Source organism: Heliconius melpomene, chromosome 15 (assembly GCF_056956725.1).
Source record: "Heliconius melpomene rosina isolate 202511_hmr_F chromosome 15, ASM5695672v1, whole genome shotgun sequence".
Taxonomy (NCBI): domain Eukaryota; kingdom Metazoa; phylum Arthropoda; class Insecta; order Lepidoptera; family Nymphalidae; genus Heliconius; species Heliconius melpomene.
This window is the reverse complement of record NC_140403.1, coordinates 10,911,585-10,938,375: the sequence shown is the minus strand read 5'-3', so window position 1 is coordinate 10,938,375 and position 26,791 is coordinate 10,911,585. Positions and strand designations below refer to the sequence as shown.

Sequence of the window (26,791 nt, the reverse complement as noted above, 5' to 3'; positions counted from 1 at the left end):
ACAGATGTTTTAACTTATATCCGTAAAATTTGAGATTTTTGACCAGCACTTGTAATTACGAAATTGCATATGGGTCATAATCAGAAAAGTGGACTTTTTCGAATTTGTAACGTAACTGATAAGTAACAACACTGATAATGTTTATTACGAAACTGATGACATAAGGCATTATACACAACAAACTAAGAATATTATATGAATAAAACTATTGTTTTTTTTATTTAATGAGAAACAAATTATAATTTTAAAGATTCAATCGTTGATTTAACAGATTATAAATGTAAGAAAACAACAAAGTGACAATATTAACAACATAATAATGCTAGTTCGTAACGTAATAAACTTATATTTCTAAAGATCACAAAGTTAATGATAAAATTACATCCACTTTAAAATATATCAAAATTTGAGTTGTTATCACTGGAATTAAGTTTAATTCTTTGTAAGTGTTTATTCCGCATATCTTCATATTTAATGGGATTGTCGTCTGTTTAAGACGTTCTCTATATATTTTATGTGTTTCAGCATTTGACATAGGAGCCACGACGCTTACTGGAAATAAAAAAATATTTATCAATAAGTATTTAATAATATTTCATGTTTATTGTTTAGATCTTTAACAACGCTAGTACAGAATGTATTTGTTTTTAAATAAAAGCCTCACCCGCTTGAGCTACATATTTATTAATTCACTATCTCCAGAGAAAAAAATAGTAATTACAAAATCACAACTAATTTCAGGAAGAATAAAAAAATGTTTTTAACTAAATCGGTTAAGCCGTTTCTGAGATAAGCGTGCACAAACACATTAGACAAACAAGCAAACAGGCAAAAAACTTAAAAAACATTATTTTTAGTTACTTTACGTTATCAAAAGTAATTATAGTAATTATTTTTATCATATGCCATTATTTTATCATAAGTAATTATTTTTTTCATATGCCATCAATTTTTTTTATATACATATCTTCCGATGGTAACGTAATTATGAACTAGGTTTTATATTTTCTCAGTTTCGTTACGTAACGAAATATAACAAAATTGAGAATAACGTCTGAGAAATTCTAACCTTTTTGTACCGGACGGGCGGAACTCAAGTGAATGAGCCGCTGACGCCCTGCACACTATAGGTTCCAGATCATGGGAACACGGAGTATGCTGAGACCCCAAGACGTTCTTGTGAGTCGTTCTTGTGAGACGTTCTTGTGAGTCGTTCTTGTGAGACGTTCTTGTGAGACGTTCTTGTGAGACGTTCTTGTGAGACGTTCTTGTGAGACGTTCTTGGGAGTCCTTCTTGTGAGACGTTCTTGTGAGTCGTTCTTGTGAGACGTTCTTGTGAGTCCTTCTTGTGAGACGTTCTTGTGAGACGTTCTTGTGAGACGTTCTTGTGAGACGTTCTTGTGAGACGTTCTTGTGAGACGTTCTTGGGAGTCCTTCTTGTGAGACGTTCTTGTGAGTCCTTCTTGTGAGACGTTCTTGCGAGACGTTCTTGCTATACATTGAAACAAGATACTGAAACAGGATGTTGAAACAGGATATTGAAACAAGATGTTGATCACTGTATAACGGTCGGTGACTGTCGGCTCTATTCGTGTCTTGTTCCGATTCTATCTTCTTCCTGTTGTGCTCACCGTTGATTGCCGACTGTCTCTGTCTCGCCCGACGCGCACCTCCGTTGCGCGGAGCTAAACGGTAACGAGAGCCGCGAGCCACCGAGCCGTTTTATCTTTATTTACAACAATATTTTTACTATGATTATCACACATTTACATTTATATTTTAATAACTAAAAATCGGATGTTTTTACAATTTATACATATTAAAAGAACATAAAAATATCTATCTATCTATGTATAAAACATTATACTATTTAAGTATTATCTATTATTAAATTACGAAAAATGCTGTTACGATGACGAATTTTACATGAGTTTTTACAATGAAAATTCTCTCTAAAATTAATTACACACATTAGGAATATACAAATCTGTTATTTTGTTACAGAAAACTATGACAAACAATAATTAATAATAAAATTTACTATACGGAAGTTACTATTATATAAAAAGCGATTAATGCGGCAAATCATAGTACAACTATACAAATAAGATATAAAGTCGAAAATTATTATCTAAAACGGAACCCAAATCTATTTATATTTATTATTTAATGTAATTACTTATTTACAAAGGAAAAAACACTATTAATTTAGAAAAGACACTAATAATAACATTCAAAATTACGAGAGTGGTATGACGTCACTTTTTGCCAAACTAAACAGTCTCTAACATGTTGTGACGAGTTCACAGCCGATGATGCGCGTCGGTTGTCGCGAACATTTCTCCCGCCGTGCAGAATCAGGTCTCGATGTGATGCTGCATCTTTCCCGCGGTGAGCGACGACGTCTTCTTACTTTGGAAGCGGAACGAGTTTTTTGGTTGGCCTTTTCAGAAGACCACCCTTAGTGCGTACTTCAACTATTCGCACTTGTCCATCTGCACCTGGATATACTTTTTCTATGCGTCCTCTTGGCCACGTATTTCTTGGAAGTTGTGAGTCGGCTATAAGTACCGGGTCACCTATTTCATAAGTAGGGCCTCGACCATGAGGCTCCCGCCGGTGTTGAAGTTCAGGGAGATATTCGCGAACCCAGCGTCTCCAAAACATGTCTGCTAATATCTGTGAGCGTCTCCACTGCTTTTTGCTATCGATGTCGTCCTCACTAAATGTGCCAGGTACAGGTAGACGAGCTGAACCCCCAAGTAAAAAGTGATTGGGTGTTATAGATTCTTCGTCGTCATTGTTTACAGAAACATGTGTGAGGGGACGACTATTCACAGTATATTCTACTTCGCAGAGTAATGTAGCCAAAATTTCTTCTCGGGGGTATCTCTCACGAAGAATAGTGTATAGAGCTGTTTTCACGCAGCGAACAAGACGTTCCCATGCGCCTCCCATGAATGGTGCAGATGGTGTTATGAAACGCCATGCGATGCCTCGACGACTGGCTTCTTCTTTGAATGCTTCTCGAAGTTCTTTGTCTGCTCCATGCATGTTTGTACCATTATCTGAGTAAATTTCGGAAGGACATCCTCGACGTGCAGCGAATCTTCGCAATGCAAGTATGGCAGAGTCTGCGCTTAGGCTGGCGGCGATTTCCAGGTGAACTGCTCTAGTGGTAAGACACGTGAAGAGTGCGACGTAACGTTTCACGTGTTGTCTGCCGACGACTACTGTGAGAGGGCCAAAATAATCTAAGCCGGTGTATGTAAATGGTCTTCGATGATGAGCGAGACGGGATTTAGGATGATCACCCGTAGAAGGCTGTGGGGGTTGTGCCTTGCGAATACGACACTTGAGGCACTGATGAACTATCCTTTTCACGGTGGGACGAAGACGAATTACCCAAAAATGTTGACGTACTTCATTTACTATTATTTCGGTGCTGCTGTGGTGAAGACAACGGTGGGTCCAATCAATATATAACTGTGTGATGTAGTTATCTCCATCTAAGACTTGTGGTTTCTTTGTTTCGTCTTTTATTCCCTCGGCGGCGGCTATACGGCTGCGAAGAACGACAATGTCATCTCGGAGTTCTACGGGTAATGAATGAAGGCGACTTTGTTTGGCAATAGTCCTGTTGTATCTTAAGTCTGTGATATCTTCATTGAAAGATTCTTCTTGAGATGTTCGGATGAGAAGATTTTCTGCTTTTGTAATGTACTTCGAATCCAATATCAGAAAATTGTTGGAATCCATAGATTTCTTGCTATGTAGAGTAGTAGATTTCTTTTGCAATGTTTCTCTTCGTTTGTTCCACGTAGGATCTGATTCCATATTTCTACGTGTTCGCTTATAAAAGATCTTCTCTTTTTTATTTCTGCAAATATCTAAAAATTGCAAGACTCTAGCTGTGGCACGAAGTAGTCGCTCCCATTTTGAGAAGCGTTGTGGATCAGGAATTGCTTCACGTAATTTTGTCTTCAGCTGGAGTTCTTTAACGGTAAAAGTATGTTCTTCACCAGTATTATTTGACACGACCGGTTTTTCGATAGGCCAGGTACTCGGATTTTCTTTCAAGAAGGCAGGCCCGTGATACCATTCATGATCAGCTCCAAAATCAGATGGTACTTCTCTGGTGGCTATATCGGCGACATTGAGCTTAGAAGGTACCCAACGCCATTCTTCAACTTTGGTATATTCTTCAATGGCTGCTAGTCTATGTGCGACAAATGGCTTATAAGACCTGGCTCCATTTCTTATCCACGTCAGAACTGTCTTACTGTCTGTCCAAAAGATTTTGCATTCCGGCGCAATACGATGTTCTTTTATGACAGCTTCTGCTATGCGAACTCCCATGACGGCTGCTTGTAGTTCTAAACGAGGAATTGACATAACCTTGAGCGGGGCTACTTTCGCTTTAGCCATGATCATGTTGACTTGGACTTTTCCATCCGGAGCAACCACCCTCCAGTAGGCAGCTGCTGCGTAGGCTGTTTCACTGGCGTCGCTGAATATATGTAGTTGTACAGATGTGGCATCACTATAACCAGAGTAGCATCGAGGTAAGCTCACATTTTTCAATTTCTGAAGGTGTAGCATCCATTCTGCCCACTGCTTGGAAAGATCTTCATCCAGATGTTGATCCCAATCTATAATTCTTCGCCAAGATTCTTGAAGAATTTGTTTAGCACGAATAGTAACGGGTGAAGCGAAACCAAGTGGGTCATAGAGTGACATAACTATCTTCAGAGCTTCTCTCTTCGTAGGAGCTGTTTTCTTTAATAAACTGGGCGGTAATCTTGCTAGTTTTAAATTGAATCGTAATTCATCGGTTGACGGTCTCCACATTAAACCCAAAATCTTTTCTTCTTTGGTACCCAGGTTAATAGTTTCTGTCATATTTGATTGTTTTTCAAGTTCATTTATTATTTTCGGGATATTTGAAACCCACTTGCAGAGTTTGAAACAAGCTTCTCCGTGGATATGTTGGACCTTTTTGGAAGTTTCTATAGCTTCTTCTATACTTCGGAAACTGTCTAGGTAGTCATCCATATAGTGGTTGTGGATGATAGCTTCCACTGCTTCTGGATGCGTGTCGATGTACCTTTTTGCGTTCCAATCTTTAGCGAATATCGCGGTGCATGGTGAACTCGCAGCTCCAAATATAAGCGACGTCATGCGATATTCTTCAGGAGTTCCCTCCCGCCGGTGTCCTCTCCACAGGTAGCGAAGGGCATCCCTATCTTGAGGTCTTACTTTGACTTGCATAAACATTTCGGCTATGTCGGCTGATACAGCGAAAGCATGACGGCGAAATCTCATCATGACTCCAGGAAGCGATTGAAGAAGGTCTGGTCCAGTCAAGAGGAAATCGTTTAGTGACATACCTTTGGTTTTAGCAGCGGCGTCGTGAACAATGCGAAGCTTCTCTGGTTTAGCCGGGTTTTGCACGTCGAAGTGTGGCAGGTACCATGTTCTGCCTGGAGAGATACTTTTAGGTGCCACCTCAGCGTAGCCCTTCTGGACGAGTGATTCCATTTGTTCGGTGTATCTCCTTTTCAGTTCAGGATCACGATCAATTTTTCTCTCTATTGATATGAGCCTCTTCAGCGCCGACTCATAATTATTAACCATGATGCTGTTCTCTGATTTCCATAAAAGTGTGGTTTCAACATGCCCATCTTGTAAACGGTGTGTGTGTTTCTTCAAAATGTTTTCAGCCTTTATTTCTGGATCAGAGTCTGGCCGACGCGGATTAATGATAAGAGATTCCAAGGCAAAGTAATCTCTCAGTTGTTCATCCATTCTATCTTCAATAGCAGTAACTTGATTGACGAAATGGATTTTCTGACCCAATGTCCTATTGTGCGCACCATGTAGCACCCACCCGAGCGACGTGAGTGAAGCGATTGGTTGGTTCTTCGGTCCTATACGGACATCTTCGGCGAGTAGTAAATTCCAATTGTCTTGACCAATTAGAATTTTAGGCGTGGCTGAGTCGTAGGTGAGCTGGTTCTTCAAATCTATTAGATGATCGCAGGCAGCTAAGTCTTCTTCACGAATTGTTTGCGGGGAAAGATTAAGATGCGGAACGGTACGAGCTGTAAAGCTAATCTTCTTTTTCTGTGAATTAGCAAGTGTCACGGTAACACGCCTTGATCCCGGCGTTTCAATAACTATATCCCCGATTGCTTCCATCTTTAAAGGATCCAGCCGTCCCTCAGCACCGACTTCCTTTGCCAAAGCTTCATCTATGAGAGATACAGTTGATCCGTCGTCTAATAGAGCGTATGCGGAGGTTTCTCCCGCCGGTCCATGAACTCTGACTGGTATGATTTTAAGATAAGCATGCGCCTTTGACGGTACCCATGCGTTGGCCACGGTTTCCTTTTCTTCTTGTTGATTTCGAATTTCTGATTTCTCCTTTTTATCATAGTGTAGTAATCGATGATGAGTACCGATGCATCCCTTAATATTGCACTTCTGTGGTTTACAGGAATGTCCTGATTGTCGGAACCGCAGGCATCTGAAGCACAGTCGGTGTTCTTTGGCGAGTTCCCATCTTTTATCTGAGTTGGCATCTTGAAATTTCTTGCAGCTAATACTGTGATGACCTTCTTTGTTACAAATTTTGCACGTACTTTTCACCATTCCATGAAATCTATTAGTTTTCCTTTCTTCGGTAGTATTGTGCGTTCTATGTATCACACGACGAGTAGGCTCTGAGTGCGGGATCTCTGTTGAATAAGGTGTGCGACATGCTGCTTGTTTGGTGAGAAACTCGCTGAAGTGCGTCAGGTCTGGTTTGAATATAGATGCTTGTTCCTCGTACCACCTGGTACATAACGACGATGGTAGCTTTTCACGAAGGGCCCTCGTTATATCTGGCGCAGTGATAAAGTTGTGTAAATCGAGGGCGCGAAACAGATTGACACTGCTTCTTACCTTACTGGCGAATGCATGTATCTCCTTTGGATTGTCAGCACAACGAGGTAGAGATCGAAGCTTGTCATATTCACTATATGCGATTGCATCTGGACGACCGAAATTCATTTCAAGCTCTTCTATGATGGCATCCGGTTTTGAATGAGCTATGAGTTGTGTGTCGACGACTTCCAATGCTTTTCCAGTTAGGCTTCTTCGAATTCTGGCTGTATTTTCAACTTCATTGAAGTATCCCTTAGTGTTTTCATATATGGCCCTGTATGATAGCCATTCATTTAACACTCCACTATATGTAGGAAGATCCATGATGACTTTGGACGCGACGGGAAAATTGTATGACGATGATGGAGGTAACATTGTAGGTTTAGGTACCTCTGTTTTCATACACAACGATGTAGGAGCGGTTTCGGCTTTTTCGCATCTTTTCTTCAAATTTTCTATTTCCTTTTTTAGCTCCTCTATTTCCTTTGTTGAATCTCTCTGTATTGCTTGTTGATTTTCGGAATTGTTGCCGATATTCGGATGTTGAGGCATTCTATAGCATGACGGCACTGGATGTGGTTGCCTCGGAACATCTGCACATGGTGTAAGTGATTTTTGTACGATTTGTGCATTATCTTCAATCCAGGAGCTAACGTAGTCGGTTTTCGATATATTATCTTCCTGGGATTCTGAACTATCTGATTCAGCATCTTCCAGAGCTATTTGCGCGAGTTCAAGCTTGATGCGAAGTATTTCTTCACGAGCATTTCTTGCTCTACGTCTGGATTTCGTAGACTTCTTCGAGTTTGCACGTTTCGAAGTTGTCGACTTTATTTGTGTGCCTTCAAATTGTTCCTCCTTGTTAATTGAAATAATTCTTGAGTCTTCCTTTTCGTCACTTGGTACTATTAAGTTCTTTTCTATTTCGGAATCCTCTTGTGTATTCGTAGGCGGGTGTGTCACCTCTGTGTGACTAGATGAAGGGTCGGCTTCATATCTCAATCCCTCGGATCGACCTCTTGATCTTGTGATAGGCATCTTAGTAAAAACCTACGATAATTGGTAAAACTCACCAAGACGAAACGATAATACTCGAAGGCGGATGCACGAAGATTCTCGGAGACGAACGACGACACTCGAAGGCGGAAGCACGAAGATTCTCGGAGACGAACGACGACACACGAAGGCGGATGTCGGAGGATGATGCACGAACACTCACGAAGACTTACGATAATACTCGAAGGCGGATGCACGAACACTCACGACGTGACTTACGGCGCGATAGATGTCAGCGCAGTAGCGAGCACGACAGTCAATGCGGACGCCAACGGAGGCGGCGGAGAGCGCAGCGGAGAGCGCTATGTGACGGAGAACACTGCGCGACGGAGAGCACTGCGCGATGGAGCACTTACGAAGACTCACGAAGGCGGATGCACAAAACACTCACGACGTGACGGGATATGTGACGTCAGCGCAGTTGCGAGCGCGACAGTCGATACGGATGCGAAACGCGACGGCGAATGCGTTTGCGAGCGCGACGGAAAACACTGCGCGATAGAGTACTGCGCGACGGAGCACTTGCGCGACGGAGCACTGCGATAACTTGCACGATGACGGATGATGCTTCAGCTTCGGTGAGGAGTCCCCAGATCCAGCTCGAAGGACCAGCACGTTGTACCGGACGGGCGGAACTCAAGTGAATGAGCCGCTGACGCCCTGCACACTATAGGTTCCAGATCATGGGAACACGGAGTATGCTGAGACCCCAAGACGTTCTTGTGAGTCGTTCTTGTGAGACGTTCTTGTGAGTCGTTCTTGTGAGACGTTCTTGTGAGACGTTCTTGTGAGACGTTCTTGTGAGACGTTCTTGTGAGACGTTCTTGGGAGTCCTTCTTGTGAGACGTTCTTGTGAGTCGTTCTTGTGAGACGTTCTTGTGAGTCCTTCTTGTGAGACGTTCTTGTGAGACGTTCTTGTGAGACGTTCTTGTGAGACGTTCTTGTGAGACGTTCTTGTGAGACGTTCTTGGGAGTCCTTCTTGTGAGACGTTCTTGTGAGTCCTTCTTGTGAGACGTTCTTGCGAGACGTTCTTGCTATACATTGAAACAAGATACTGAAACAGGATGTTGAAACAGGATATTGAAACAAGATGTTGATCACTGTATAACGGTCGGTGACTGTCGGCTCTATTCGTGTCTTGTTCCGATTCTATCTTCTTCCTGTTGTGCTCACCGTTGATTGCCGACTGTCTCTGTCTCGCCCGACGCGCACCTCCGTTGCGCGGAGCTAAACGGTAACGAGAGCCGCGAGCCACCGAGCCGTTTTATCTTTATTTACAACAATATTTTTACTATGATTATCACACATTTACATTTATATTTTAATAACTAAAAATCGGATGTTTTTACAATTTATACATATTAAAAGAACATAAAAATATCTATCTATCTATGTATAAAACATTATACTATTTAAGTATTATCTATTATTAAATTACGAAAAATGCTGTTACGATGACGAATTTTACATGAGTTTTTACAATGAAAATTCTCTCTAAAATTAATTACACACATTAGGAATATACAAATCTGTTATTTTGTTACAGAAAACTATGACAAACAATAATTAATAATAAAATTTACTATACGGAAGTTACTATTATATAAAAAGCGATTAATGCGGCAAATCATAGTACAACTATACAAATAAGATATAAAGTCGAAAATTATTATCTAAAACGGAACCCAAATCTATTTATATTTATTATTTAATGTAATTACTTATTTACAAAGGAAAAAACACTATTAATTTAGAAAAGACACTAATAATAACATTCAAAATTACGAGAGTGGTATGACGTCACTTTTTGCCAAACTAAACAGTCTCTAACATGTTGTGACGAGTTCACAGCCGATGATGCGCGTCGGTTGTCGCGAACACTTTTTAAATATTTGCTTATAAGCCACGTGTTGCATGTGCAAGCACTGAAGTTCTTTTTTGAGATTTTATAAAAAGAATCAAATAACATAAACAAGAAAACGAAATTATAGAATACTTACCAAAATAAAAGCCGTTTATAACCCTGAGATGTAATTTCACGCATTCACTCTAAAACATTTGAACCCCTCTACTGCTGCGAGAACACTACTGGTTGTAGCTACGACAGCATTGACTTTTAGAATAATGGTGCCACAATAAAAACTAATATTAAACACCATTCAAAATAATTGCGTTCATATTTTAATTGTACGTTACTAGCCCTGAGTAACAAAAAGACAATATTTTGGGACAAATTTACTTAATTCATATATATTATTTATTAAATAATGTATCAATAAAAGTAGTTCTATTTAATATTATGCATAAAGCAAAGTAATATAAATATATCTGAAATCAAATAAAACCATAAATATTCGTAACAAATCCATTTCTAAAAAGTAAAGTGGTGAATGGGACACGAAAAATTGTATGGAAGCATTTTGAAAGGTTTTTTGCAACTAACAAAAAATACTATTATTAGCCTTAATACATTTAAACTATTACAAAAATCTTTAAGTTAATAAGTAAATTTATCTTAAATGGCAAAATATTTAAATTATCTTTAAAATTGTATTTTTAAAACGCATTCAAAGTAGCGGGACAAGAAAAGACACAAAATGTACACTTTTTCTGATTATGACCCATATACAATATCAACCCCAAAACTATATGCTTAGGTATAAAATTTAGCAAAATCTCGTCTTAGTTAACAACTACTTCCTATAAGTAACGCTCATGCAAAATTTGAGACTCCTAGCACTTATAGTTACGAAGTTTCATACAAACTATCAACCCTAAAAACAACCCTTTAAGGGTGGAATATTGGAAATTCCCGTCCTCATGTGTACTTACGTTTTATAAGTAACGTCCATAGAAAATTTGAGACTCCTAGCACTTATAGTAACGAAGTTTCATACAAACTATCAACCCTAAAAACAACCCTTTAGGGGTGGAATATTGGAAATTCCCGTCTCCGTGTGTACTTACGTCCTATAAGTAACGTCCATAGAAAATTTGAGACTCCTAGCACTTATAGTAACAAAGTTTCATACAAACCATCAACCCTAAAAACAACCCTTTAGGGGTGGAATATTGGAAATTCCTGTCTCCGTGTGTACTTGCGTCCTATAAGTGACGTCCATAGAAAATTTAAGACTCCTAGCGCTTATAGTAACGAAGTTTCATGCAAACTACCAACCCTAAAAACAACCTTTTAGGGGTGGAATATTGGAAATTCGCGTCTCCGTGTGTACTTACGTCCTATAAGTAACGTCCATAGAAAATTTGAGACTCCTAGCACTTATAGTAACAAAGTTTCATACAAACCATCAACCCTAAAAACAACCCTTTAGGGGTGGAATATTGAAAATTCCCGTCTCCCTGTGTACTTACGTCTTATAAGTGACGGCCATGCAAAATTTGAGACTCCTAGCATTTGTAGTAAAGAAGTTTCATACAAACTTTCAACCCCAAAAACAACCCCTTAGAAGTCGAATATTACAAATTCCCGTCTTAGCGAGCACCTACGTCCTATAAGTAACTCCTATGCAAAATTTCAGATTCCTAGCACATGTAGTTTCTGAGATTTCGTGATGAGTGAGTGACCTTTCGATTTTATATATATAGATAAACAATAATTCGTTCCTCCGAGTTCGAGGATCGAACCCATAATCGTCGCGTTGCAGTCTCACAATTGTATTCTTGACCTCAAAAATAAAAAAAAAATTTAGAGTAGCATAATGAATCAAAAATCTCAAAAATTGTTCGAAAAATGGGACACAGTATAAAACGAGCTGCCAAAAATAATTAAATTAACATTTTTTAAATACCTCGGGAGAACTGAGTGACTTCATAATATAACATTGGATCTACCGAAACGAGAGCCGTAGAATAAATATTAATTTTGCGTCTTACAATTTTAAACGACAACACGAAATAAGTCATTTTTACGTTTTAATTAAAAACGGTCTTAATAAAATTGCGAATCATAAAAACAGTGTTCCAAGCTGATGGTTTATTTAAAAAGTATATTTTAGCTTTTAACGGATCCTGATAAAAAAATAACCAATTTATTCGACAGTGATCTTTTGTCAGTGTAGTTACAATTTAGTTTTGTTTAATATCCCGCAAAAAAAGAATTTGTATAATTTAATCCGATACTTTCATTTTTGTATTTTTAATTTGAATTCTCCATTTTTGAAGAACAATATTTATCGAATTAGAATACATAATCATCATAATAGGCAATATTGGTATATCGACCTACATACTTACACAGATAAAAAATATTATCGTGATGTACGTACGATTTTAATAAATAATAAGTGAATAAATTTTTGTCATGGTTATCTTTGTATTTGGTGTTTAATAAATATTTTTTATTTGTAATTCTATTTTGTAATATTTTATTAATCATACCATAAAGATTTCTTGGCGCAGTTGTTATAATAGTGGTTTCAATTAGCTCAAGTAATTATTTAAAATACAATTGTTTTGGTGTTTCATCCAATACATAAAATATAAGGTATAGTCCAAAACTTATTTTTCAACAAACTTATATGTTATTATAATTTCTCTATAATTTGTTACAGCGTTAACATCAGCTCATGAAATAACTCAGCTGAAGGTCCCGCTGTACGCGGACCCTCGGCGCGCGGCTGAGCTCAGCTGTCACTTCCAGATGGACGACCAGAGACTACACTCCGTCAAGTGGTACAGAGACATGCACGAGATATTCAGATACAGACCCTCACAGCAGGTAACTTTGATATGAACAAACTGACTTTTCCCCTAGAACATTCGCTTACTCGACTTTGATATGTTAAAATTGAAAACGTTAATTAACGTTTACCTGGTCAAATAACCATGATGTCAAACCATAATGTGCATTAAATATATTAATTAATTTACTTAGTTCCTATATTATATTGTAATCTAAAAAATAGGTTACACATATACCTGATAATTTGCCGCTATATAAATTCTGTCAGACGGAAAATAGACAACATCCCAAAAGTAAAAAAAATATATATATTGAGAGGTAAATGTAACTAAAACCGTTGTATCAAGCTCTTATAAATAGCAAATCTACATGCTTTTTGCTTTAAAATTATTGTTTTTGTTCGTTCAGTGATCCCGTGAAACCCCCCAAGAAATCAAACTAATGTTTCAAAGGTGACCTATTTCGTATAACCGCAATGACCTGCTTGCATTGAATGCTTGACTTACACTAGTTGAATTTAAGTCACGCGTAGTGATGTCACTTCGAGTATTTAAATATAATGCAGATACCAAATAAATTTGATATGAATTTAGTTATTAATTTATATAAATTACCTGTAAAATTTAATAGCTTAAAACTGTTATCTATACATAGTATAAATATAAAAGAAAGTTGATTCGAAGTGTTATTATCTGTGTACTAACTACTTTTAAATTACGCTAATATTTTAGTGCAGTTTTCTCTAAGTCTAACACAAATATATAAGAAGTCGTTATAACGCTATAAACCTGTATAAAACATGAACATATTTGAGTTCCCAAGACAAATAATTGCGTATTAGAAGCGAGCGAAGCCGCGGCCGGACCATTAGTTTATTATAGCTTAATGGCAACAAAACGTGAAATGAAATTGCACCGCGGAATGTATTTAAGTCAATAACATCACTTTTAATATATTCACAGAGAGGAAATTTCAAACTTTTATTACTAAAAGTACTCTTAAAAGAACGTAAGTACACTACATACAGTAGGTACGTCCCGTTAAAAGCATTTGAATTATACGTAAGAAGTCACTTTATATAAATTGAAAAGTTACTTCCAAAAATGCCAGAGTTTCATTGCATGTGTTTCTCTCAAATCTGATTTGTAATCTGCTTACTAATCATGCTTTTTGGATCTAATACTTGCATAGATGCATATTTTTATCCAGCTTCTTCTAAGGATACAAATATGAACTATCTGTCTATGATTTCAAAATAAATGTATTTTTTCAAATGAGTATTTTTATTTAGACAAAAACAAATAATTTATTAGGTGAAATTTGGCATGTAGATTCTTTGGAGAGCCAAGGTCAGTGGAAAGAGAAAAATTGTTGCAAGCTACAGGTCTAGCATATTATGCATACATAATAATAATTCCTTAAATAGTTATTGTAACTGTCCTAGATACTGCATGAAATATATATGAATACTATATTAAACTCTTATTTTTAAGATTGATAGACTAGACAAAATTTGATCCTACATTATAGTTTATAGGAGATAGTTTTCTAATTAATGAATATCTCCACAGGTCCCAATCCGGCTGTTCAATGTGACCGGCATAATGGTGCAAGGCGGCGACTGCCAAGAGGACTCGTGCACGGTGCGCGTCATGCCGCCGCCCGTGGCCGCGAGAGCTGCCTACACGTGCGAGGTGTCCACAGAGGGGCCCAAGTTCCAGATAGCGAGGCAGACGAAACATATGACTGTAGTTGGTGAGACGACTACACATGATTATTTACTAAGAGATTATTTGTGAGGCCTATTAAATTATTTTATGGGAATTATTATTTTGAGAAATCTCTAATTTTACAAATATAAGTTTGTAATGACTTTTTCCATGAATTTCAGATTTAGTATTTTGCCTTTTATTTGTATTGTACCCTATAGAAAAGGTACGAAAAGTACCCCACGAAAAGTACCCTATAGATTTGTAATTTCGAACTTTGTTTTTCCTTGCTATTGATAATCATTTCTGAATAGCTTTTTTTTAATATGTTAGTTTTATCCTTGTTACTTAATTATTCTAATAAATGCTGTTTAATAAGACAATTAACGAACAATTTTTACAGCCAAAAAATAAAATTCAAAAAAATATTTTTTTAACTTTCTCCAGTTCCACAATAAAAAAATAAAGAAGCTCAATTGTTTGTAATAATTTGCGAACACCCAAAAACAACCTAACTCGTAATGAACTCAACACTTTTCATTGGATTTAAAATTTAATTTATATCAATCTTCGTACTAAAGTCCATTACCCTCGCAGCCATACCGGACAAGGACCCCACAATACTTGGCGCTCCTACACTAGTGCGGCCCGGCGAGCTGGTACTGCTCAACTGCTCCTCTGACTACTCCCTGCCGCCCTCTGATATTCATTGGTACATAGACGATGAGATTGTAAAGGTATGTTTTTGATTATAATATTTTTATAGTCTATCAATGATAATTGTTTTGGTGCATAAGTATTAAAGATTATAATTGAAGCTCTAGCACATATGAAGCCAATCGTGGCGCAGGGGCTCAGGCGTGTCACTGTAAACGCGACAGGTTGTGGGTTTGACACGCAAAAAAGAAATGAAATATTTAATATTTTCATTTCTTTCTGGTGTCGAGGAAATCCTCCTGAATTAGGCGGAAAGTGGGGAGTGGAGTGTCTTAACACTAGGTTCGCTCTGCCTGCAACGCGACATATGATAGAGCATGATGCTGATGAAATGCCTCATCATATTAACGCTGTTCTTGTAAATAAAATCTATACTTCTATACTAATATAATAAAGCGGAAGAGTTTGTTTGTTTGTTTGTTTGTTTGTTTGTTTGAACGCTAAGATCTCTGGATCTACTGGATCGATTTACTTTGTTTTTGTTTTGTATGAAAGCTGCATTCTTCAGAAGTGCTATAGGCTATATAATATTACATTACACATATATACTAATAAATTAAAATACTTTCTAATTTGACGTGCAATTTATTCTGCCATGTTAATAACAACCGTCGTCGCTACGCGACCGCGTTCGTTACCGCGTCATTTTGATATTCATCCTTATCAAAATAAATATAATAGTCACTTTTAGCATTTCATCTAGATTGAAATTATATTTCTATAGAAATTATATTCTTATATTTCAAGCAGGCGTAGCCGCGTCCGGGTCCGCTAGTTATAAATAATTTGCAACCTATTTCAAAAATGATATAGAGCTGACGTTGCCGAATTCATCCTAAACCAAGAAAAATCTTTCTTAGATAAGTCTACCGTCAACCAAAATTGCACCATAAAATAATAATACTGACATTTTTAAATAATAAATATCATTTACATTGAAATTATTATTAAACTTACAACTAACCTAAATAAAATTCCGAATAAGAACTACAATACTGCTGTTCTCTAGAAAAAGTAGCACTACCTAGAAAACAAGACAAAAGAATAGAAAAAATGTTACCAGAACACACATATGTGGTTTCACTTTGTAACTACCTGGAAATGAGCTAATAACAAAATGTGCTCATTAGAATATACGGAGGTGGAGGGGGAGTATGTTTGTTGTATGTGACCTCCTTATGCCGTCACTCATTAGGGAACGGTGATATGGAAAAGTTGGCATATTCAGAAAAAAATATATACTTTATAAATAGAATATTTTTAAATTTTCTGATATCTTACTAATGTTATGATGATTTTCTTACAGTTTGATTATATATTTTTTAAATAATTAATATAGATACAAACTTTATGCTTCAAAATCGTGAAAAAGAAGGCATTGCGTGTTGAGTGGCGAAACTCAACGCCACGCTTTGCCCCGAGACCAGAGCGAAGAAATGGAAATATAAATTTAGATAAACATTTAATTTCCTCGAGTGCGCCACGGTTGGCCTGAAAATTAAATGTTTGTTTAGTTTCTCCGACATACACAAGTCGGATGGACATCTCGATGTATCTTGATAGAGCGCCTTTGTTGGAATAAATTGAATGCTATCATACGACTCCGGGCACTATTATGAACTGTGAATTGAAAGGGAAATTATATGATTAAAGATAGTCAGTTAGTTAGTTAAAAGGAATATAGTTGTTGAATAACAAGCTTAAAGAAAACAAAATTAATATAAACTATATCTTACTCTTTAATATGAAATGGGCAAATGTAGGGGTAGCTTCCCCATGAGACGTACAAGCCAAATTTCAGTAACCTTAAAATGTAGGATAGATTGAAATAATTATGTATTTATAGCCCTACATGCCACGGATATCCCAGGATGTCGTGAAGTGAGATTGTAATGATCCTAAAAAGGCACTTTATGGTGTTTATGAAACCGTAAACCGGATTGCCATAAAATGTGATGGCAATAAATATGAAACTTAATGTTATATTTAAGTATTTTATGACTCAGTTTTAATGTTATAAAAATATTTATTCTATGGTGTGTACAATTTGGTTTATTCGCTTTACATATACCTAAAAGCATTGTGAAGTTGGATCCGACGAAGCCGCGGGCAGGTCACTAGTATATCCATTTAAGCAAAACTAGCAAAACCTTATCACAACTGATTTTTTAAAAATATTCGTTCATTTTTTTTTTGTATAAGTAGAAATCTATAGTGATCTGAAATTTAATTTAAATTATAATATTCACAAGTAAATAAAAAACATTTACTATCGTATAATTAATTGGTAAACTGTTATTGTTGCGTTTATATTTTGCTGAAAAACGATTACGTTACCGTTACCGTTGAGCTTAAAAGTGCACAAGTATTACTTTAAGCATATAAGCATACACTTGTTACTCCTCCATAAATGTTAACACACTCTACAATACTTTTACTAGTCAGTGTGCTAGTATGAAAAACAGGATATTAACATTGCAAATTTACTCTGAAGTTTTTAATGGACTTGCATACATTAAGCACTCCACTGCATAAAGAATAGTGATGGGTCATCTAATTAAATAGATTAATTCTATTTATCCCGCATATAGCAAGTTAGGCAGAGGGAACCTAGTGTTGAGACACTCCGTTCCCCATTTTCTGCCGAATTTTGGAGGCATTGCGTGTTGAGTGGCAGAACTCAACGCCGCGCTTTGTCCATTTTCCGTCGAATACGGTTTGAGTGGCGTGAACGCCGTGGCTTCACCCCACTCAAAACGTAACGAGCTTAAGCTCGTCACAGAGAAAATATGACATCACTTCCTCAAGAGGGAATTGTACCGCCAACCGTCACATTAATTAATAAAGATTACACAATATTATTTAATAATAGGCAAAAGTGAGTGGGAAAAAAGAAAGTAAAAAAGAAATGGGGAGACCTCAGCTGACCCTGAACGCGGAGGGCGTGTATGAAGAGGTTGATGACCGGACCGTAGCGGATGACGCTCCCTTTTCTTTGGGGGTAACCAGACTAGGGATAAAACGTCAAGTTAGGGACAAACTAATAATAATAAATGTAATCATCAGTCATATATTTTTAACTATACTATATAACTTTACAGACGGAGCCCTGGCAACGTCTCGAGCTAAGCGCGCCCCAAGCAGGCGGGCTGCGCGCGTCCTGGCGCGTGTTGCGCGTGGCAGTGCCGGCGGCCGCGAGCGGGGCGCTGCGCGTGCGCTGCGAGGCCACCTTGCCTGTGGAGCCGCCCGTGGTGAGGGACGCGGCCGCGACTATAACGGTGTACTCGCGGACGCAACTGTCGAAGTATGTGGCTAATGGAGGTATGCAATGGTTTTTATTGTTTTTTTTGCTATTATTGGTTATCAGTTGAGGGTTCCACCATGGAAGGCTTGCCCGCAATGACCTTAGTTTTATTACCAGAACGAAGATGTGAAAATAATTCCCCCCCGAGTCCACATCAATCCCACAACTGTCACGTTTACAGTTAGAGGCTGTTCCACTGAGCCCCGACGGCCCCTGATGAAAAAAATATATATTTATTATTATTTTGTTGCAGGTACATTCGCTGAAAGCAAAAGTTTTGTACTCGTACTGTTATGGACTTTTAGACAAATATCAAAGTCTGTGAGCTTATGAGGCATGGCTTAAATATGTTTCAAGTGATATTAGAATAAATGTATATATAAAATATCGGCCTCAACGAGGTTTTTTTATGAGCCATAAAAATAATCTATATTGTAATAATGCATTAAGCACCACACGGTAAGGAATATGATTAGATAGCATATGAAACTTACAATCGAGGTAAATTTAATTAAATCTATAAATAGATGAATAGATCAAATATCTAATATATCAAATGACAAAAAATAGGTCATATTCTATCTAACAGCGTCTACAAGAACACTACGATATTATAAAATTACTAGATTTACTAAGAAGTGCTAAAATAATTGATACAATTGAATTTATTATGCTTTTATTTTGTTCATATCAAATGTAAACAAATAAAATGTAAAAAGGTGTAGTAGTGATTAAACATATTAGAATTACATCTTTCCGAAGACTTGTATAGTTCAAAATATTACTTGAGTTATTAATAATTTTGTATATTTTAAGCAATGTTTAATTCTCAATCTATACTAATATAATAAAGCGGAAGAGTTTGTTTGTTTGTTTGTTTGTTTGTTTGTTTGTTTGTTTGTTTGAACGCTAAGATCTCTGGATCTACTGGTCCGATTTTCATTGTTTTTGTTTTGTATGAAAGCTGCATTCTTCAGAAGTGCTATAGGCTATATAACATTACATTACACATATATACTAATATATTTTAAAGTACATTCTAATTTGACATGCAATTTATTCTGCCATGTTAATAACAACCGTCGTTGCTACGCGACCGCTACCGCGACGTTTTGATATTCATCCTTATGAAAATAAATATAAAAGTCACTTTTAGCATTTCATCTAGATTGAAATTATAGTTTACTGTATAACATACTAATAAATAATTAAGGAGATGTCACTGATTCCAAATGACCTAGCCACCTAGCGGGCGGCACAGTATGACCGACGCGAACGGGCAGATGACGTTGACGGTTTTATAAATTTTCATACATTTTCGAACTTTATTTGTTGTTTATAATTAAACAAAAAATACACTTTGATTCTCTTCTTATTTTATTTGATATTGCCCGCTAAAATTATCCTACTTAATAGAGAGAAATGTTTAGTTATTTCGTAGAGTCGATATCTATGTACGCACGTACGGAAAACTTTATTTAGTTTTTCTAATATTAAGAATACCTATCCTTTAGTTACTTTTAATCCTTTTGTTAGTTCATTTCAATAACTCAGATAATTTTTTCTAATAATGTGTATTCTTTTTGATTATTTGAGCTTATATTTTCTTACTAATTCTATTGAGAATTGAAAATAATTTCATGAATATATTTAATAAATATTCTTATAGTTGAAGCAGGCGTAGCCGCGTCCGGGTCCACTAGTATGAAAATATACAGATATGCCACAAGATTGTTTAAGATTAAAGAATTCATTTGAGCCTAATCTATGAAACTTTTGTAACCTAATGGTGAATTTAAAATATGTATAAAGATAGGCGTTAATCTATGGCTGTGTTTCACTTAAGATATTAATTCTTTGCACGATATAATATTTTTTATCTTTCAATAAATAATAAATCCACCTTTTTTATTATTTTATTCATTAACACTAGAAGTGCCGAAGATTGAGACCCCCCTCGAACCGCCGTCGTGACAAATTTGTCCCATTCTACTTATTATGTTGATTGTTGGTATAATACAAAAAAATATTATTAAAATATTTCGTAAAATATGTAGACCATCTTTAATAATCAATTCTTATTCTTGAACAAACATAAAAGTACCAAAAAATAAAACACAAAGAAAGAATCAAATATTTCTAATACGTTCTAAGGTCGTGACAACTAACTGAATAACTCTTACAAAATTATAAGTTATTGAAATTAGTTAATATTATTATTAGGCCAAGTAATGCATTAATATATTCTTCATCAGTGATACATCACAGATGATTTATAACATTGCGTGGTAATGCCTCCAGAATTCGGCGGAAAATGCCAGCGGAGTCCATAGCATTAGGTTCCCAGGTTCCCTCTACCTACCCTACAACTGCCCACATTTGGTATCAAGTGTTTTTCTGAAATTCAAGCCTAGCTTAGTCATCCTTTCATCTGATACCTCACTTGGACTAGCGGCAAAATTTAGTATTGACACCAATTTCACCCTACTTTTCAGGCTATTATTTTTTAAGATTTATACATAAATGTATAGTTTTCAGATTTTTTTCTGTACTAGTACTACATGTAGATGCTAGCTGCCAAATTCCATAATTGTAAGTTAACTGAAAGTGCCTTATTAGTTTGATTCCCTTTATAGTGTCGAAATGCATGTTTTTTACTATATAAATGGTCATATCTTTTTTTAAGGGCGCTTTTTCAGGAAATCAAGGGACTGTAGATTGTCATATAGTTGCTATTCATATACTTATATGAATATCAACTCGATTTCTCCAAGCATTTCTCAGATAAAGGCACAGACAGACGGATGGACAAAAAAATGATCTTATAAGGGTTTTTTTCCTTAAAAGCTACAGAACCCTAAAAACTTAGGCATTGACTGCTAAACCTACTATTCAATTTTTTTCCGCCCCCGCATTGCCCTTTCCCCTCCACCTCGTCCCCGTGGCATGAAAATATGTCAAATTATACCCTCAAATAATAAAATAATAATAGCGGGACAAAAATGACCCAGCGGCAGTTCTAGGTAAATCTCATTTTTTTTCAAAAAGTATGACTGCTATAAAATTATTTATATTTTTAATTAAATAAACGTGTAAAATTGGTAATAGTCAAAAAATTTCATCAACATAAATTAACAAATAAAAAAGTTATATACAATCAACCTTGCTTTTGGGTCAAAAATGGGACGGCGGCGCTTCTAGTGTTAAATAAAATAGGATGAGGAAATAAATTATAATATGAACGTGTTGTATTTTATTTTGAACCTTTAAACCTCATTAAATAAATAGTTCAGTTATCAATTAATATATTATTTATATAGACTTTATATTAAACAACTACTGCATAATATTTTAAATCACGTAATTATTTGTATAAAATAATAAACTGATAATATTTAACAAAGATTCAAAGAGCCACGATGACCTCGATATACAGATTAACTCAACTCACGTTGAGAGGATAAATGAGGACAGTCAATGACACTGAATCTATTAAAACTTGAGGCTGGTAATTCAAAGAATACATCAATTTTAATAGTACAAATCAAGTAAAAGTCTTTAATCTCCAAACGGAGATTAAAGACGATTAAAGCGTATCGTAGAATTCTTATTGTAAGTAAAAAGTAGTGTGTAAAATAAATATAATTGCTTGCATAAGTACTTGAAGAAAAAGTAAAGACCTAAAAATATACTCCCTATGGAATTACTAGTAACTTGGTCGTCGCCTTGGATCATGTTATTTGTATTCCGAAACAAATTATCTGTAGTTCCGTCGGGACGTGCCAAATGGGCTAAATTAAAAGATAGGTAGTATTTTGAACATTGTATACAGGGTGGAATTGTCAGCACCACTTTAAATGAAACCACAGTTTTAACTACTCTATAAAAGCCTAATATAATTCGGAAAAAAAATAATTCCCAAAAATGAAAAAGTTATTTTTTCAAACAAAATAAATAATAAAATTATCGTTTTAAAATAAAACGCCATTTGTAAAGTATAACATAGGCACGCACACACTTACCTGTCAAATCGGAAACGTCGCACACGTATGTGTGCGTCACACGAAATACAGGTATGGATAAAAATCGTGAAATGAAAAAAAATTCCTACGTCCAAACTGTTGAGGTACCTTGATTAATTTCTTAGATGTGGGTTTGAAATATATTACCCTATATGCAGTTTCAATAAAAGAAGCGCTGCCTCTTCCACCCTGTATACCGTGCGCCTGGCGAGCCTCCAGACTGGCGGCTTATCAATTTTTTTCCGCTTGATTTCTATTAAGGATAATTTAAAACGTTTATCTTATTTATCTTTTACAATCCGCTCCATCTCGTTATGTTCGGAAAATGGTGAGAGAAATAATTTTAACCTAAAATAATGGTTTAGTTGGTTAAGGAACTATATGTAACCTAACATTAAAAATGTGATTTTAATTGAAAACGTTATTGGAGAAAAAAATATTAATGTGTATTTGTTTTTTGCCTATTAATTATAAAATGTTATTACGAAAACAGACTTAAGTAAATACAAGCATTTTACAAATAGTACGGAAATTCATTAAAGCATCTCAAGCGCTGTAATGATGGAAATAAAGCAAATTTGCTGAAAAGAAAAAATATAATTGGCTTAAATTAGGGACTTTCATAATTTTTATTACGATTATCTTGTTAAGTCTACATTATCTTATTTGTTACCGTATTTACAAACCATTACAAATTTAGTACTACGTCATGACTTTTTCCCCAAATCTCTTTCTGATAGTATAATTAAAATTTACTTTTATAATATAATGAGCATAAAATTAACATTAATTTTGTAACATAATTTGCTATGTTTATGAATAATAAGTGTTTTATGCCTGTACAACTAGTTGTTTTTTAGGATTCCGTACCTCAAATAAACAAAAATGAAATCATTATATTTTTCCGTCTGTCAAGACCGTTTATCACGTGGAGGTTTTAAGCTGAAATTAAGCTAAGCAAACGACTGCAAACTTAAGTTTATCAACTTTCATAAATTGTACATCCCGTCGATTTACAAACCTGAAACTAACACGGAACCCTCAGTAGGTTAGACTGACTCGAAATTCACAGATTTTTTTAATTATTCAAGCATATATAAGTCTTCCTCAAACAAGGAATATTAATAAAAAGAGAAAATATCTATAGAAAAATTATGTACCGTCTTTGTTTGTCGCAAAAGACTTCTGGGTTATAAAGAGGAGAAAGACCGAATGCTAAAAAATTTAATAATAAAAAATGTTACTGAAGCAGCAACATTTTGCAGTGTCTGTTTAATCCTGCGCTCATTTTTTATATCAATTGTGTGGAAGAAAGTCTCACAATTAGATTGTGACACCAGAGGGCCATAGACCGTCCCTCGTCAGCCTTCTCTGCATTTAATTTGGCTGTATTTTTTCTTTAAGCTTTTAATTTTTTTTAAATTCCTATGGGAGCGTAGCGACTGAATGTAATAAAACGTTAAATTAAAATTCAGCTATCTTATGCAGAGTCACGAACGATTTTATGACGCATAGTCAAAATACTTTAAAGCGAAAATTTAAATTAAGTAATTTATAAGGCCAATTTTGCCGCAGGAGCACAAACGTGCACGACAGCAAACATGAAAGAAATATTTAATATTTTCATTAATGACGCAAAGCGCGGCGTTTAGTGTCGCCATTTAACACACAATACTTCCAGAATTCGGTGAAAAGTAGAGAATATTGAAAATATGCCTAATAAATTACATCCTGTAGATACTCATTAGACAAGTTGTTCGAAGCAATTTTGACACAAACATATTTCATAACATATTATTATGAACGTTGCATGTAACAGTTAATTATAAGTTTCAGTTTCAGTGAAATACGGTAGGTACGGTCCTCGCAATTAACGGCATCGCAGTATAATTCTGCATTGCGCTTGGTTGGTCGTAGTTTAAGAGGTTTTAGTTTGAAATTAAATGTTATGTTAGCGTTTTTAAATATATCCATAAAAAAAAATAACTCATCTTACGTAATTTGAAGCTAATTGACTACAAAGATCTAAAATTAATAAAATACGAAGAAGCGTTATGTAAAACAACACTTCGTTCGTTTCTGTGTTGTCAATATAATAATTAATGATTAAAATGAAGATATGAATAAAAATAAAATAAATATGAATAGAAATAAGCACACATTAAATATTTTTTGAAGTATAGATACAAATAAAGGAAACTGAAACGAAAATTCCAACAAACATCTGCTATAACATATTTCAAAAACATTACAGCCATCTTGCCCCATTAAAGTAGAAAAATAAAGAGCACAGCGACGAGAACAAACAGCGTTGATCCACTTTTTGCTAAGACGATAGAACTTCTTATTGTGTCTAAGCGGTTACGGTGCGAATTTACGCCACCGTTGAAATGTCAACAGCCATTTACCAACATTTATCATGGAAATCATATTAACCATTCAAGAGCAGGGCTGTCACTCCACTGGAATGTAAACAGGTTGATTTTATATTTAAGAAAAAAACAACCAATAAAACTAGACCAAGAAAACTTCTTTGTCATGAGTGGGATTCATTTTAAATTGTTCTTAAATGATAGAGATGTAAAACTATGATAGAATAATAATATAAGTTAAAATGGATACAACATTGGCAGAATATTGTATGCTACTAATACGTACTAGTATATTATACAAAATTAAAGTCTAAAGGCCTTCATTACAGCGGGTCACCATGGACGCTCCTCTCATTTTTTATGTAAATATCGTGCAAAAACTTTTATAATATCAGCTTGTGGCGCCAGAGGACCATACAGAGGCCAGAGGATTTAAATTTCATTACTTATGCGGAATACAAAAAGTTTAAGGCACAAAAATTGAGCATATGTGTGTTTTACATCTCAAAAGTAACGACAAATAGACATCAAAGAACTTGGGGGTTATCCACAAAACGAGACTGTGCGTTACACCAAAACACCGATTGACACTGTATAAACCCAGGTTGGGCCTCATATGGACTACTGTTCTCGCCTCAGAGCAGGCGCACGCCCGTATCAGCTTGAACCACTTGTTCGTGTACTACGTAGAGACGTTTGAATCGTTGGGGTCCAATATACTGTAAAAAGCTTTAAAAAGACTTTATTTACGCTATAAGTAAATTTATTCATTTCTGATCAATGGTTTTCGTTTTGGATTCGCAAGCAAATGCACAGACATACGAAAAAACAGAGAGGGAGGAATTCTGCTGAGTGCTTTATGTGTGTGTTATCGATACATTAATTGGAATTATAATTTAAATATCTCTCATGTGCAGAATTGACAATGATTATAGCAGTCTTAGTTAGCACTAACGTCCTTAAAAGTACCCAAATGCCAAATTTTAGACTCGTAGCACTCGTATTAACGAAATTTCATATACAGTTTCAACCCTTCAAAAATAACTCCTTTTTTAGCTTCACGCTCTATCTCACATTCTGCAGGACAACAACGCCGCGCTTTGCCTCGACATCAGAACGAAGAAATGAAAATATTATATATTGAATTTCCTAGAGTGGGTATCGAACCCATAACTTGTCGCGTTTGCACTTTGTGGTTATAATAACAGTTTTTATTTATAATATTTATATAAAATAAATAAAAAATCGCTTAGTTTTAAAATGACTGACTCAGGTGCACCCTTAGCTAATACCATAACGAGAGTACCCACTATGATTATATGTCTAGTATAATATCAAGGTACAAGATACATCGTCTGTTCACCCTAAGTAAAAATTATACATGTAAAGAACATTTTATAAAAATAGATATTGAAGAATAAAGAATCCTGTATAACATTTATGTTATCCCAAACTTAGCTAAATGTTAATTTGTATTGCATATAGCAAATGATTACTTCAGTTAATGTACAAATAAGCAGAGATAAACAAGCGTTGTATTCTACTTATCCCATGCTTTCAATGGCATCATATAAAAGTGTACTTTCAGTACTACAGCAGCAGCGAGCCATTTATAAATCGTAAAAATTAAATGATACTTTAAACTAACAATGGACGCAATTTTATTTTCTAATTCAAAGCCATAGATGGATGGAAAATACAAAGAGCTAAAAAATTAAATGCCATTTAAGATTGTTCATAGTGTTAAATAATAAAATTGTTTAATGAGAAAAATTGTTGTATATATTGAAACATAATAATGAATATATTATTATATATATTTATCTATATATATAAAAGGACTTGTCCTCACTGACTGAGGTAAGACGCACGCACAGCCGTAAATGCTGATGGTAGAAATGTGAAATTTGGATAGATGTTTACTTTCGTAATCTGGACATCCACTAAGAAGGGATTTTGAAAAATTTTAACCCTAAAG

General features: G+C 35.6%; 2 protein-coding genes across 2 annotated transcripts; one reads left to right on the top strand and one right to left on the bottom strand.

The window, feature by feature from the left end:
• Window positions 1–2,409: 2,409 nt before the first annotated feature.
• LOC146531692 (uncharacterized) lies at window positions 2,410–7,968 on the bottom strand. The gene has a single exon (XM_085198590.1). It carries the CDS (start codon window positions 7,966–7,968, stop codon window positions 2,410–2,412), a length of 5,559 nt encoding a protein of 1,852 aa, XP_085054716.1.
• A 4,562-nt stretch (window positions 7,969–12,530) lies between these two features.
• On the top strand, window positions 12,531–19,054 carry LOC146531691 (uncharacterized). The gene is made up of 5 exons (XM_085198430.1): window positions 12,531–12,725; window positions 14,261–14,444; window positions 14,996–15,135; window positions 18,217–18,436; window positions 18,673–19,054. The coding sequence occupies exons 1-5, from the start codon at window positions 12,648–12,650 to the stop codon at window positions 18,750–18,752; spliced, it is 702 nt and encodes a 233-aa protein (XP_085054556.1). The 5' UTR covers window positions 12,531–12,647; the 3' UTR covers window positions 18,753–19,054.
• Window positions 19,055–26,791: the final 7,737 nt, after the last annotated feature.

Bases quoted from the DNA above. Each gene is read 5' to 3' on its own strand.
- LOC146531691 (XM_085198430.1), top strand. From the start codon at position 12,648: ATGGACGACCAGAGACTACACTCCGTCAAGTGGTACAGAGACATGCAC. The intron at 15,136-18,216 runs GTATGTTTTTGA...ATAACTTTACAG, and splicing joins TAGACGATGAGATTGTAAAG to ACGGAGCCCTGGCAACGTCT. The intron at 18,437-18,672 runs GTATGCAATGGT...ATTTTGTTGCAG, and splicing joins GAAGTATGTGGCTAATGGAG to GTACATTCGCTGAAAGCAAA.
- LOC146531692 (XM_085198590.1), bottom strand. From the start codon at position 7,968: ATGCCTATCACAAGATCAAGAGGTCGATCCGAGGGATTGAGATATGAA.